The sequence below is a fragment of the Peromyscus maniculatus genome, chromosome 6 (assembly GCF_049852395.1).
Source record: "Peromyscus maniculatus bairdii isolate BWxNUB_F1_BW_parent chromosome 6, HU_Pman_BW_mat_3.1, whole genome shotgun sequence".
Classification (NCBI taxonomy): Eukaryota; Metazoa; Chordata; class Mammalia; order Rodentia; family Cricetidae; genus Peromyscus; species Peromyscus maniculatus.
Window position 1 is genome coordinate 122,185,865 of NC_134857.1, and position 15,981 is coordinate 122,201,845.

At 40.9% G+C, this 15,981-nt stretch overlaps 1 protein-coding gene and 1 pseudogene across 1 annotated transcript in view; both read left to right on the forward strand.

Moving 5' to 3' along the window:
- LOC102905706 (guanylate-binding protein 3) overlaps positions 1-10,038 on the forward strand; it is a 141,196-nt gene extending 131,158 nt beyond the window's left edge. Inside the window, exons 9-10 of the mRNA XM_076575075.1 lie at positions 9,474-9,576; positions 9,849-10,038. Of these exons, the coding sequence (XP_076431190.1) occupies positions 9,474-9,576; positions 9,849-9,937 (192 nt within the window). The 3' untranslated portion in view covers positions 9,938-10,038. The remainder of the gene's footprint in view (positions 1-9,473; positions 9,577-9,848) is intronic.
- Positions 1,182-8,310, forward strand: LOC121830572 (guanylate-binding protein 1-like; annotated as a pseudogene).
- Positions 10,039-15,981: the final 5,943 nt, after the last annotated feature.

Sequence of the window (15,981 nt, forward strand, 5' to 3'; positions counted from 1 at the left end):
TTTTTAGAAGCAGTTTGAAAAAAATCAAGAGAAAGCTAAATGGGAACATGTGCAAATATAAACTTAGAATATAAAATCCAAACCTATAACATTTTCCATCTGTTCTCTAATGAGCAGTCTCTGTACCTTAATTGAGCTTCAGGAACTTGTGCAGGTACTCATCCACTGTGAGGTTTCATCCATCTGCTTCCAGCCTAGGACCACATCCCTCAGAGTCCACACGAAGTCAAAAAAGAAGTTCACACATACACACGAGTGTATCTCCCCACACATACACACATATACAATAAATAGAATATAAGTAAAAGCATTATTGGCCAAGCAATATAAAAGAGTACATTAAATAATTAGCAGAATGTACAATGACTATAAACAGAATACTGTTAATGAGTTAATTTTCTCACAATGAATCTAAAAAGTTTGTTGAAGTCAGAAATCAAGTATTTAGCCTTAGCTCATATAATGACAAACAAAAGCAATTTGCAGGGGCTAGATTGTTAGCTCAGTGGTTAAGAGCACTTGTTGATCTTCCAGAGGACTTGGGTTCGCTTTCCAGCACCGACATGGCAATTTGAAACAATCTGAAAGTCCAATTCCAGAGGAACTGATATCTTCTTCTGGCATCTGTTGCCATCAGGCACCCAAGTGGTATACAGGCAAACATGCAGACAAAACACTCATACACATAGAATTAAAATTTAAAACAAATACATTTTAATTCCACGAATGCACAAACACACGTATATATCTTACATATACATACATATATATAAGTAGATGGATAGATGATAGATACATAAATAAGAATTTCACTAAAAGATAGTCTGCTTTCTGCTTAATGACTATGACTACTGTAAACTGTTCAGTGAGAAAGATCAAAGAAAAAAATTGTTATTTTTTTATCATAAGTTACCTGAATATTTTTGGCTATTACATTCTTTAATGCAGACAAAATATTTCCATAAAATTATTTAGTTCTTGACTACTTTTGAAGTATCCTATGACATTATGAAACCACACAAGTATTCATCTCATTTCCTTCCCTGATGCACAGCTTCTGGCATGGACAGTCTCTTAACATTCAGAAGGCTGGAAGACTGGTGGAAGTGCTCTCTCAGCTGGAAGCAAGGAATTCTCCTTAATCCCATCTTTTCCTCTGCAGTCAAGGAACCCCAGTGAAGATGGCATCAGAAGTCCCTATGTGTCTCATTGAGAATATGAAAGGACAGCTGAGGCCTAATCAGAAGGCCCTGAAGGTCCTGTCGGCCATCACACAGCCTGTGGTGGTGGTGGCCATCGTGGGCCTCTACAGCACAGGCAAATCCTACCTGATGAACAAACTGGCTGGGAAGAACACAGGTGAGTGCCTTCAACGCAGCTGTGGTGGGTCCCCCGAGGCTACCCACACTGTTAAATTGCAACACGGGGTATTATAACAGAAAGTTAAAGACAAGGATGAATTCTGAAAGGTAATCATTAATCCGTAATGAAAAAAAGAGAAATCATGTTTAAGATTTATTTATCTTAAAGAGCTTTATGTGCCGGCTATATCTAAAAATCCAAATCAACTTTGTGCACTTTGCTATAATCAGAAAAAGAAGAGCCAGATGCTGTTTCCTCAATTTATCTTAATTCCCTGTTTAAAAAGTGTAATGTTCTTTCTGCTTTGTAGAATAAACCAGTAGATAATAGAGACTATTGCTACATATACATTTCAAAGTCACAAAATATTTAGTAAGATATTCATATGTCGACAGTGAGTAACCATTGTCCATGGAGGTGACAGAAAACCTTCCAAAGCAAATGGAATATTCCATTTTCTCTTTTTCTTTACTCTTCTTTCTTTTTAGTCCATTTATTTATTTATTTGTTTATTTATTGTTCTTTTTTTCTTTTTTTACAACTTCACCCATGTACACCAATTCTGGCTATGATGACACATTTTTTTTTACTTTGATTTACATTAATTCTTGTTTATATTTCCAGAAACACCTGCTAGAAAATCTCTACCCTTGATCCTCTGCTCTTTGCAGGTTTCTCTCTGAGTTCCATGATACAGTCTCACACCAAGGGGATCTGGATGTGGTATATGCCTCATCCCCTGAAGCCAGACCACACCCTAGTTCTCCTTGACATGGAAGGCCTGGGAGATGTGGAGAAAGTAAGGAAGGGGGCAGTATTTTGGATTAAGCTCCTTAACTCTGATTGACCTCTGGTGTACCAAGATTTTCCTTAAATAAGAACTCCTTCCTAATCACAATATATCATTTGTTTCTCTCTACTGGTGAGAAGTTTGATAACTAATGTGGAAGAAGATAGCCAGAAGCCATTATTCTAGGGGACTAGGAGCATCTGGGGACAGTCATCATTAAGGGAGCTAGTCCAGTTAATGTAGATGTATAAAGATGCTTTCAGTAGATTTTTTCCCATGAGTATTTCCCCACAGAGAATGCTGGTTAAGGATTGAGGTACTAAAATACTGAGACTTTATGTTCAACAAATAGTCCTGCCCCTTACAAATTCTGTGGTTTCAGCAAGGCATATGAGTTCTGTGTACCCTGTGCTATTGAGCAAAATGATTGTGATATGTCTATATCTGACTTTCAGCACTGTGCGTTTACTAAGACTAGCAATATAGTGTAGCCAGGTGCTAAACAACTCTAGATCCTCACTATTTCAAATAAGATTAATTAAGCAGTGGGGAACATATACTCATGTACCCCTTCAATATAAAGGGGGGCCCATTGGGAGGAAGTGGGTTGGTGGGTTAGGAACAAGAGAGGGTAAGGGAGACAAATATGCCCCAAACAGATTCTATTTGTGGATGAAAATTGAGTTAAATTTAAAATTTTAAATATGTAAAAATTTCTCAGAAATGTAAGTATTATTACTCTTACATGGGACAATTAAACCTTACATGAAGGGAAGGCTTTAAGAATCTATAAGAGTTTGGAATCTCCACCAATATGGACTGTTTATCGAAATTATCCACTAATGGACATAAAAGACCGATTAAGTTGACAAAGTATGAGTCAGTTCTAACCAGTGACCTTCATCAGAAACAACATATTCTTTGAGTTCTACTAACAAGCTCTATATTTTGCTTTTGCTTTTTCTAACAATCTGTAGTACTAGTTCACTCTAAAAAAATAATAATAATTTTGGAGCACTTCATCTAGAAAGGGCTTTTCTGACTTCCAGGGCAACAACCAGAATGACTGCTGGATCTTTGCCCTGGTTGTACTTCTGAGCAGCACCATTGTGTACAACAGCATGTGAGCCATCAACCAGCAGGCCATGGACCAGCTGCAGTATCCTTTCTGTGATAGAGAACATCCCAGCCTGGAATGCTGCAGAGTCAGTGTTGACAGACAGGAGGCAGAATAATCCCAGCATAAGGGGAGACTTCATATACCAACTAATGAGTCCATACTGAGTCAGAGCATGGTAAAACCATGTGTGGGGATGGATGAGACCAATGGGAGGAATAAGACTGGGGACCCTGTTCATTCAACCACTTCTCCTTAGCTACCCAGCTATGTGACAGAGCTGACAGATCGCATCAGAACAAGGGCCTAACCTGACCAGGAGGATGAAGGGGAGGACTCAGCTGAGTTTGTGAGTTTCTTCCCTGACTTCGTGTGGGCTCTGAGGGATGTGACCCTAAGACTTGAAGCAGATGGACAAAGTCTCACAGCAGATGAGTACCTGAAGAATTCCCTGATGCTCAAGAGAGGTACACAGAATGGTGACTGTAGAACAGAGGGAAATTCCATGAATTTACACTTTATGTAGGTGTTTAGATCTGCTTTTCTCTTTTGGATTTTTAGGCTGTTTCTAAGAAGTGATTCCTGTTTAGCATCTGTCTCAATATGTCTATTTCAATTGAAATGTTCCCTAGTAATGTAGACACATTCATTCTGTTCTGTGTTTAGATTGTTTTAATCTCCCTTTTAGGTTGTTTGAGATGCACACTGCCAAAGACATGGAACAACAAGAACATTTATTAGGAAAAACACACAAGTAACACCTCACTAGCTATATGGCTATATCTCCAGGTACCAGCAAAGAAGACAAAATTTACAACCTGCCCCGACTCTGTATTCAAAAGTTCTTCCCCAAGAAGAAATGCTTTGTCTTCTGTCCACCCACTGAGTGGAAGAAGATTCCCAAGCTTGAGAACCTGCACAATGATGAGTTAAATTCTGAATTTGTGCAGCAGGTGGCTGAGTTCTGTTCCTTCATCCTCAGCTCTTCCAAGGCTAAAGCTCTCCCAGGAGGCATTGGGGTCACTGGAACTCGTGAGTGTCCTGCCCAGTCCTTCTTGATAGCTTTAGAGAGGCCACTCTTTGGAGCATGATATAATATCCACCTAACTCCAGTTTTAACAATTTTGCCAAATTACAGATGGTCTCAGGTCATACTAAATGTCTTTGTTAAGTCAGATCTCTGGCTGGGAAAAGTTTATAATGATCAGGGAAGAGAGACTTTATTATCAATATTTCTGTGCTTACCTGTAGTATTGGGTATTTAAACTATCCAATTTGGCATCAAAAGACACATGTGTGTCTACTTAGCCTAAATGTCATTTAATTAAAATAGATTTAAAAATTCAGATCATGTACCCACTTTGATTGTTCAGTAACTATGTAAGACTAATGCCAATAATAATGGGAATCATAAGCATAAAATATATTCATCAATTTAAGGCCCTATTTGACAACACTGAGCTTGTTCAAACCAAGTAACACACTCTATTTGACTTGAATTGTATCGTGTGTTGCTCACACAATGACTGAATCCTACCAGAACTAATATTCAAAGTATAGATAACACACACATTAAGACTAACTGGATACATATTCAATTAAACCCAGCCTTATTTTATATAAAAGAGGGATTTTTCCCATTGATGAGCCATAAATCACCTGAGTAGCCGGCTTGCTAAAGGGAAGGTTCTAAGATAGAACAGGTCATTAGAATAGACAAGAACCTGATTCAACACCCAGAACCACAAACACCAATTAACTAATAAGAAAATTAATTAAATTAACAATTAAATACAAAACAGACCTGGGGTGCACTTCAATTGGTGATCACTTGCCCTGCATGCATGTAAGAACCAGGCTTTGGTCACCAACAAAACAATCAACACAGAGATATTTTGTTATTTTCGCATCCTTCAGAATTTAAACAGAAGGCCATGAGTGCTCTGCAAGTTCAGTGAATGTTTGAGACTCAAATGTAGAGTCACTCTTCTGCCCAGAGCTGGATTTATAGATGTTGGGCTCCTGTGGTATCCCAGTGACCATAGTGAAGTGGGTCTTGATAGAGTGCTTCAGTGGTAAAACAGGATTCCTGTGAAATTACCAGTGGCCTTGCACAGAAAGGAATGTTGGTAGATACAATCTGTTTCCCAAGACAGCCCATCTCATCCTGGGCAAAGGAAAGACTGAAGTAGAGAAAAGTAGATTATGGCTGCAACAGTTTGCTCACTCCCAAGCCCCTCACTGCACCTCTTTAAAAGCTCCTCACTACATCCCTGTAAATGGTCACAGGAAGCTTTTTTCCCTGAAGACTCCTCAGTTTCCCTTGATGAGAGAGAGGCTACACTTCACTGTGTATGCTACTAAAAACAGTTCTGTCTATTGAAGGTCAAATTGTGGTCTCTGTGTGCTCCTTGTCACTTTATTCTGGGTCATGAATCTAACAAGCTCATTCTGCACTAACCTTTGTCTCAATGTCTTGAAATTAAAGACATTTTTTTGGCATACACTCTGCTTGAAAAGGGGCTTCACAAATTAAAGCATTTAGTGTATATGTTAGGACACTTCATTTAGTTTCAGTGGCAAAGTGTACTTCCAAATGACATCTGAACATAATGCTTGAATCATTAATTTACTTTCTGTAGTTGGAGATTTCTCCAGTCTGGCTGGGCCCACAGCCACTCAGACCCAAGTAAACACACAGAGACATATTACTTATAAACTGCATGGCCATGACAGGCTTCTTGCTATCTAGTTCTTAAATTTTAAATTAACTCATTTCTATTAATCTATAAGTTGCCATGTGGCTTGTGGCTTACTGGTACTTTATACATCTTACTTCTCATGGTAGTGGCAGCGTCTCCTGACTCAGCCTTCCTGTTCCCAGCGTTCTCCTCTCTACTTGTCCTGCCTGTACTATACTTCCTGCCTGGCTACTGGCCAATCAGCATTTTATTTATCAACCAATCAGAGCAGCACATTTACAGCATACAGAGCAATCAATATCCACAGCAACTTTCATAATGTAATTAATTAAAGAACAATAAAAGACAAAATGAACAAGAAAAATGTTATGATATTACATAAAAGGGGACTCATAGAAACAGGGTGTATGTGGAGACAAAGAGGAAGATAAAGAAAAAGAAAGAAAAAAGTCATTTTCAGTATAATGTACCCATTAAGAGTGCAGACCATGAAACATAAAGATAAATGTGACTTCTACCTGTTGTGTCTCATCAGAACTGGGGATTCTAGTGCTGACCTACTTGGATGCCATCAACAGTGGGACTCTGCCTTGTTTGGAGAATGCAGTGATGACCCTGGCCCAGCATAAGAACTCAACCGCTGTTCAGAAGGCAATTAACTGCTACAATGAGCAAATGGCCCAGCAACTGAGGCTCCCAACAGACACACTCTAAGACCTGCTGAAAGTACATGCAGCCTCTAAGAAGGAAGCCATTGATGTCTTCATGGAGCACTCCTTCAAGGATGATGAGCGGGAGTTCCAGAGGAAGCTTGCTGTAATATGCCTTAGCATTTATCTTTATTGATGCCGGCCCTTCTTCATGTGGCTCTGACCTTGCATTTTAAAGTTTCTATTATTTAATTAATTTTTTCCAGCCCAATCACAGTTTCCTCTCCCTCCCTCCTCTCATCCAAGTCCCTCCCTCCAACCTCCCCCCCACATCCACTCCTCCTCCTTTTTCTTCAGAAAAGGTATGTCAGGTACTTTTTTGTCAGTAGCCATGGTATATCAAGTTGCAGTGAGACTAGAACTTTCATTCTTAGGAAACATTATTTTAGCTGACATGGACAAATAGAATGTATTTGCTAAGGAGGGACTAGTTATCATACTTAAATGACCTGAATCGATCTAGAGGAAGCAGTGGAGATGATGATGATGGTGATGACAGTAATGATGATAATGATGATGATGGTGATGCTACTAATATATTGAGTACTCCTTTTCTAAATTGAGTTAGTGTTATTTTTATCATTGGAATATTGCTTTAAAACTAAGGACAGAATGAAGTATTCTTAAGAGTATCTTCATTGTACCGTTGAGGGATGTGATGAACTGTAGGAGGACCAGCTCCAACCTCTCGAAGGGTTCTTGGAGGGAGGAGAGAGGAATGAGGAAGTATTTAGACAGAAATATAGATAGAAACACAGGATAGATTTTGGAGGGCCCTGGGTCAATACCCAGCAGCCTCAACTTTATTCATAATGGGCCTTTTCTACACTAACCAGGGAAGAGGCAAAAGATCTCTCCCTTTCAAGATCAAAGCAAAACATACTGCCAAGTGTAGACCCTTCAAAACACCTGGTAACCACACCCCTGGCCAAATCATCTTATATGAGGCCCTGCTATGTAGACAAAATTCTAAACAGCCTTATTAAATAAGAAACACAGAGCCAAATGCAGAGTTAAAAGCCCAAGATATCAGAGCACTAGCGAATAGCCTTTAGCTTACCACTCACTACCATCCTTCCCCTGAGAGAGAGACCTTCTTCCTGTATCCTGCCTTTTTATTGTCTTTCTGTTCTGCCTTCTCATTGGCTCTAAACCCAACCACATGACTTCCTCATCACCTCCAGGTCTCTATGCTTGGTACTTGGTCACCACAAGGCTGTGTCCTTGACCACACAGAGACTCTGCCTGCCATGTGATTGGATTAAGGGCGTATGCCACCACTGCTGGACTTCTGCTAAATGTCTTGCTTTTAGCTCTGATCCCCAGGCAACTTTACTTATTTATTAACAAATAAAATCACATTTCAGCACAAATAAAATATCACCATACTGCTGGGCAAAGTAAGCTCAGATTCTCTGACCTTGAGTAAAGCCTTAATAGGGAGCCTCTGTGGGCTCCTACAATGAACAGAGAAGGTCACACAAATTTGAAAAAGAAGCTGAACAATTTCATTCAGAGTGAAGCATTAAAAAGATAAGAGAGGAGTACATTGCTCAGATTGACAGAGACCATAAAAGTGAGGATATTCAAATGACTCAAGTTCCACCCTTGGTCATTGTGGTGGTTTGAAAGAAAATGGCCCCCAAAAGGAATAGCACTGTTAGGAGGTGTGGCCTTGTTGGAGGAAGTGTCACTATGGAGGCCGACTTTGAGGTATCATAAATGCTCAAGCCATGCTCCATGAAACAGACCACTTCCTGTTGTCTGTGAGTCGTTATGTCTGCCTGTATGCTGCCTTGCTTCCTGTCATGACAATAACGGACTAAAACTCTGAACTCTAATTGAGCCACCACAATTAAATATTTTCCTTTATAAGAGTTGCTGTGGTCATGGTGTTTCTTCACAGCAAAGGAACCCTAACTGAGACAGTCACTTTGAATGGATCTAAAAGAAGGCACAGGCAGATAGTATGGTAATAGTTTGAGTTGTTCTCTACTTTGAAGGATAAATTAGGACATACATTCAATTTTGTTAATGCACATGCACTTTGTCACACATAGTGTGTCTGATTTTAATCAGATGAATGCTCAGCTGTACATAGGCATGAGATGCTAAGTATGGGTATTCTTCATAAAACTTTACTGAAAGGAGAGAGTTTGCCTGATAGCACTGAGCGTGCACTGAAAGCAGCTTGAGATTAGGTCTATTCTATTGGATGCACTGGCAATATACTCGAAAACAACCTGTCATGACTTGATTGATTTAGGGGTGGAGATACTTAGACTATTGTTCAGAGAGGAGTGTATGTGTAGCCAGTGCAGGGATGCAGAGGGAAGGACTGAGGTGTTATATGTGTAGTTTTAGAGGGTTATGTGTGCATAGTGCACTTGGGTAAGGGGATCAGACTGGCAAGTGCATCATTACAAGTCAGGGAGAGATGTATACCCTAAACCGAATAAGGCCCCAGACTCCTAACCTATTCCCTAAGCCTGCCTGCCTCATATGTGTTTCCATAAACACACTGAATTCTGGTTGGGGCTGTTACCCAGAGTTGCTAGTGTGTGACATTCCTGAGAAATGAGGCTGGAGAGATAGCAGGAGGCTGTTACAGAAGGCTGTTTAATCTCAGTAAAGAGCATAGACTTTGTTACAATCACAGAATTAAAGCACTCACATGAGAACTAAAACAGGATTCAAATATTGCAGTCAGATTAGTGATTTCATTGAATGATAACTCTTTCATCAGAAGAATACATCTTGTTGCTTAAGGTCTTCTCTCTTTTGGTACCCAGGCAAATGAGGTGTTCCAGAACTTCTTAAAGTCACTGATCACTACTGAAGACTCCATCTTGCTGTCAGATAAAGCCCTCACTGATGGTCAGAAAGCCATGGCAGGTACAGAGGAGGGCTCAGCTCTCAGAGAATTCCTATAAATCCCCCAAACAAGGAGATCTCTCCTGTATCCTCTTCCCAATCTCAAAACCACAATTGGGACTGGTGTCACCTGGCAAGCCTGCCAGGACATATCTATCACTTATGGAATCAGTGACTACTGATGGGAAGACACAGAGAGTTTCTATAGGGAAATCAGCTTGGTCTCTGAAGTCAGGAGGGTAGCTCTCACTTCTGAATGTCCTTTCTTCCCTCTCTAAAACCCTCGTGGACAGCTGAGCAGGCCAAGAAGGAGGCGGCTGAGAAGGAACTGGAACTAACAAGGCAGCAACAGAAAGGAACAAGAGCAGATGATGGAGGCTAAAAGGAGAACCTTTTCAGAAAACATGGCCCAGCTGCAGAAGAAGATGGAGAGGGAAAGGGAGACCCTTCTGAGAGAGCAGGAGAGGGTACTGGATCACAAGCTGAAGGTGAGGACATATGGGTTGAAAGTACCTGCTAGACCCTGGGTACCCAGGAATGAAAAGTGTGGCATTGTCAGGAAATCATGTTCCCAGAGAGAACCCCCAAAGGCACATCATCAGGAAAACCTCAGATCCACCTATATCCCTGGTGAAGCCCTTAATTCTAAAGACTCATCACTTTCTGTGGTGTTAGTAATCTAAAGAGTGTTGGAGTGAAAAAATATATCCACAGGGGCTGCTCTTGTATGTTATTTTACTCCAACTGAAAATACCTTAACATATCTCTCCTAAGAATTCTTAGCACAACTGTCCAGGATATCAGTTTGAAATGATCAGATTAGTCAGGATATGAACCTGAAGATCTGAATCCTGCAGTGTCTGTTTCCAGATCCGGCTGGTGCATTCTACACCATTAGAGTAAAGTGCAATCTTTCTCAAGCCAGAGCATGACAGCTCAGCTCTCAGGACAGCAGGTAGTTCCCACCATTTGTTACACAGATGGGGTCGACTTAGCTCATTGAAACAGATTGAATGAGAGTTAAAGTCCTGCCAAGTGGCATTGTGCTTTACTCCATAGTTCTCAGGGCTGTCCTAGGCCCAAGTCCCCTTCATACCAGGGAGAGAATTTCAAACAGATATTTGCCATAGCTACTCTCACTCTTTAGGTCAAAAGTGCGAGATTTTGGACAAACTTGTCAAATACTGTTTTTTTTTTTTTTTTTATAAATGGAGGAAACATGTACATATGTGCTCAGCTGTTGATGTTGTTAATTATGAAATGCTAGTATGTACATTCTTAAAAGTTTACTCTTTTTTGGTAGGAACTAGGAAACCTACTTTATGTGAAGCAATATGATGACTTAAGAAGGGAAAGAAATCCAACTAAAGAATTTTTTGCCTGCAATGGGCAGATGGTCTTTCTCAAGTGTGTTGAGAAAGGTCTGTCTTCAGGGTTTAAACTAATAGTGAACAAATCCAGCTCACACAAGAAAACGTCAAAGAAGCATTATTGACATGGCTCACTTTTCTAATGTGCATGTAAATGGATTCATTCAAGGGCAGTGTCAAATTAAGAGTTATCAAGAATGTCAGAGACTGATAGCTAAGGAAGTCTAAGTATAATCTTCACAAAAAGTTAACTATATAGTGACATGTTAGTAAGCCTTAATAATGATGATTATTTTACAATGCATATGTACATCAATTATGTACCTGTAAACCTTATATGTGTACAATAAAAACAAACGACAAGTATACTGTGAAGTCATCTTGTGAAATCTGCGACCTGACACCAAAGCCTGAACTTACCAGCAATCATCCAGTGTCATTTCTGAACAGTGGATGCCTCCTCATTTGCAGAAATACTCACCAGGGAAAGGTTGAAAAGCAACTTGGCTTGTTCACACCCACATGGACATTTCAGAGAGGTAGATTTGCTTCAGTTGAAATCTTTCCATGGAATAGTTCAGAAGAGCATCATGACAAAAGTATCAATATACAAACTGGAGCAAGTACGTGTGTGTGTGTGTGTGTGTGAGAGAGAGAGAGAGAGAGAGAGAGAGAGAGAGAGAGAGAGAGAGAGAGAGAGAGAGGAGAATTCATTTGTCCTTTGTATTATTTTCCCTGTGTAACCTCAAAGAGTGGCATGATGATTGCCCACATGATTGGGGTAGACCTCTTTTTCAGTCTGTTCTTCTATCTATCTATCTATCTATCTATCTATCTATCTATCTATCTATCTATCTATCTATCCATCCATCCATCCATCCATCCATCCATCCATCCATCCACCTATCTACCTACCTACCTACGTGTCTTCCTGTGTTGATAAATTTTGTTAATTTTACAAAATTGTAGACATGTTTTGGAAAATGGAATCATTGTTGTGAAAATGATTCACTAAGATTAGCCTGTGGGGTATTGTATTGACTGACTGATGAATGATGTAGATGGACCCACCCTACTGGAAGTGATGCAACCCCTGGGCAGATGGCCCTGAATGGTATAAGAAAGCAAACTGAGCAAGCCAGGACAAAGTTAGACTGTAAGCAGCATTTCTCCATAGCCTCTGCATCAGCTCCTGCCTCCAGGTTCTAGCCTTGAGTTCTTGACCTGACTTCCCTCATTAATGGAGTGTGGCTTAAAAGTTGTAATATGATATCAACCATTTCCTCCCACATACTTTTTGTCCTGGTATCTTAACAATAAAAACCCTACTCAGACACCTTTTCTCTGCCCTGGGGCTTCCATGATGCCTCATTGATCCTTTTGAGGGGCGTTTGGACCCTCAAATTTACATTCTCAGCTCTTCACACATGTTTCAATCACTCCATTGGCTTTCTTCATTTCCTGGATTTAAAATGGCATGTCTTCTCTACTTCTTCCAAGGTTCATTTTGAGGCCCTTGCCATTCATTAGATGTGAGCAGTACTGTGCTCTCTCACTCACCTCCTGACATTCTATCCTACATTTTCCTTGTCTCACTCAGTCCTTACTTTTCCCTTACTAGTAAATACACTTCCCTCTCAATTGCAGTATCCAGTGTCCCGGGAATCAGCACCTTTCAAAAGCCCATAGGTGTCCAGTCCTCATCTTATTTAGTCTATGCTTTAGATTTAGTACAGTGTTAATATAGTGCATCGTGGAACATTCTTCTCAACATGGAGTAAGTGTAGTCTATGTTAGTTCTCCTTGGATACTCCTTAGGAAATAAGCAATGGAATTTCATTTTTAGAAGCAAGTTCTTGTTTTGCTTCAACAAGAAAGGAGCAGATTTTTCAGAATTGAACCCACTAACATAAGTAATTATTTACTTTCAGTTTCTGGATGCATATGAGCAACAAATGAAAGACATTCCATTTCCAATAACCTTTAATTGACCCACAGGGATTTCCAGCCCTTATTGTTTAAAGATATTTTTTTGCTTATCTATAGTGGCAGATATATTTTAAAAAATACACAAACCCCATCCTCTCATCAGCCTGCATTAGTATTAGTGTATTTATTTAATGTGGTAGCCTGAGACAATTATGCTTTGTCCAGCTTGGCCCAGAAAAGCCAAAAAGTTGGAAACCAAAAAGGTTCTTTTTTTTTTTTTTTTTTTTTTTTTTTCTTGGCTGGAAAACCTTTGTACAAGTACATTTTAAAACACAATGCCTGGAAGTAGCGGGGACCGACCTTCTTGAGACCTGTAACACCCTCCTTTTTCTGTTATTTCCTCAAGCTGTGTGCAAGGCAGCTAGCTCACATAGGTCTTTATAGACACAGGGCAGTTATTTTTGGGGACAGGCATGGATCTGACTAATGCCATGTGTCTTAGTCAGAAATTAATGTTTGGTCTTCTAACATTCTCGGGGCAAAGCCATAAATCATCACCTATATCCTTCCCTTCTCCAGCTACCAGCAACAATCACCTGTTTCCTGACTTGACACATTCTGCATACATCTTACCTCTGAAATTACAAAATGTACAATCTCCTCCTTTAAGATCCTGCTCCAGGACCCTACCTCCTAACCATGTAGCTCTGAATACCACATCTCCTTAAAACAGACAAGGCCTAAAGTATACAATGCCTTCCTAATAAAAGTATTCTCAAACCCACTCACTAACCCTGTAAGACTTCTGTGTTGCTCATGCTAATGCGTAATGGTTCTCACACCTGGGCTAGGTCCTCAGGATTATTTCCACATTCCTTCCTACACACCTGCAGGTGCCCAATCTTTATGCTTTCTCAGATTCACCCCTCTACTTCTCACTTAACTGTCTTAGACCTTAAGGATGATTTCTTTACAATTCTTTTACACCCAGATTGACTGGACATCTTTGCTTTCACCTCGAAAGATCCTGACACTGGAACAGAGTCTCAGCTCACTCGGATCTGGCCTTCAGATCATGTATCTAGGCTTTCTGTTATCAGTTAACTCCTGAAAACTCACCCTCAATCATAGACAGTTCCTGCAGTCCCTCACACCACCACTACCATCAAGGAAGAGATTCTTTCCTTCCTGGAACTGGTGGCTTATCTTGAAACCTGGATTCTCGATTTCGGTCTTCTGGCTTGCCCTTTCTTTTAAGCAGCCAATGGTCCTCCAACTGAGCCCCTTGACCTGACTAAGCCTGTCATACCTGCCTTCATTTGTTTGTGAGATGAACGCACATTGGCCCTTGCTCTGGCGCTCCTCGATTGTGACCAACCCTTTATTTTTTATACTATTGAAAAAATGGTGAATGAACCTATGGTTTGGGAACAAAGGAAAGGTCCTGTTGCTTATCTTTCCAAACAGCTTCACGTAATATTTAGGTGATAGCAACTTTGCATACATGGACTAGCAACAGCCTCCTCACTGGTCCAGGAGGCCTCTAACTCACTTTTGATCTCTGTGTGTGTCCTCACACCACTCCGGCTCAAGGGTCTCTTTTCACACAAAAGCCTGTCTACTTTTTCCCCTTCTAAGCTTCACCTTTTTTACATCACCTTCCTAGGAAATCCTGACATCTCCCTTGATTCTTGCCCCCCTCTCAACCCTGCCATACTTCTACCCAAGGCTACTAACCTCACCCATTCCTGCCTAGAATCGCTCAAACCCCTTACCCACAAAACTCCAAAATCTACTATTGCCCCTCTGTCACAACCTGGCGACACTTAGTTCATGGATGGAAGCTCATCTCTCAGCTCCACTGGCTCCTGCCAAGTGAGCTATGCCTGAGTCTCCTCTGACTAAGTTATAAAGTCTGCCCCTTCACCACCAGGCGCCACTTTGCAGAAGACAGAGCCATCGCTAGAGATGTCACCGAGCACAGGTCAAAACCCTTACTGTATACACAGCTTCTAAATATGCATCCCACATCATCCACCACCATGCTTCCATTTGGTAAGAGAGGGGCTTTCTCACTACCCAAGGCACACCTATTACCAGCAGGCCTCTAATCCTAAAGCTGCAGGAAAAATCATATCTTCCTAAGCAAGTAGTAGTTACTCTCCTCCAGGTCCCAGGCCTCTAATAATAATATGACTCTGGGAAATGCTTTTGCTGACAAGACTGCTGGAGAGGCCAGCCAGAACTTCATCCTCCTTTCTCTATCCTCTTCTTGGCTGCTCTAAGCCTAAATTTTCCCCACATCCCAAAGGCAAGCCCTCCAGACTATGAAATCAGGTATGGGCCTCCCAGGGATAGCTCACTCTACAGGACAGGTACTATCTCCCTGACATCCAGGTAAAACCCTTCTCAACAGCTATTCACAAGTCCTTTCACACTGGGTCATGACCTCTGTACCACTTCCTCCAGCTTCTCTTTTCCAGCCCAGCCTTTCTGCCCCACTGAGGGCTGTTACCCAAGGATGCTCCACCTGCACTCAAACTCTCCCCACAGAAGGCCTTGTGACCCCCACCTAACTTCAGTCCACACCAATTTTGATGGGAATCTTGAGGGGGCTAGGCAGATGTATTTCACACATATGCACCCTAACAAAAAAAAAGCCACACAAATATTTTCTTCCTATGGTAGATGCTTTCTCAGGATGGGTAGACACTGTCCCGTGTCCAGGACTTCAGAAGTGATTTGCTCCCACCTCATAAATGACATTTTGCCCATATTTGGACTTCCTAGATCTAAAGATATTTAGTTAGTTTAAGGATACAGTGGCACATTCCCTACTGTGCCTGGTCTCCAGGAAATGTAGGAAGGACTAATGGACTTATGAAAACTCACTTATCAAAATTGTCAACTGATCATCACTCAACTCCTACCTCTCAAAATAACGTATTATATTCAGGCCATGCTCTGAGCCCCGTCCTTCCTCAGTCCATTTCAGGTAATGTAAGGTTCTTTTCTTTTGGAAAACTTACCTCTTCTGGAATAAGTCCCATTCCGTGAACACGTACCTTTCCTCATTCTCTTAAGACACCTTCTTTAGCAACATGCAAATCATGCCCTCCCTCAATAC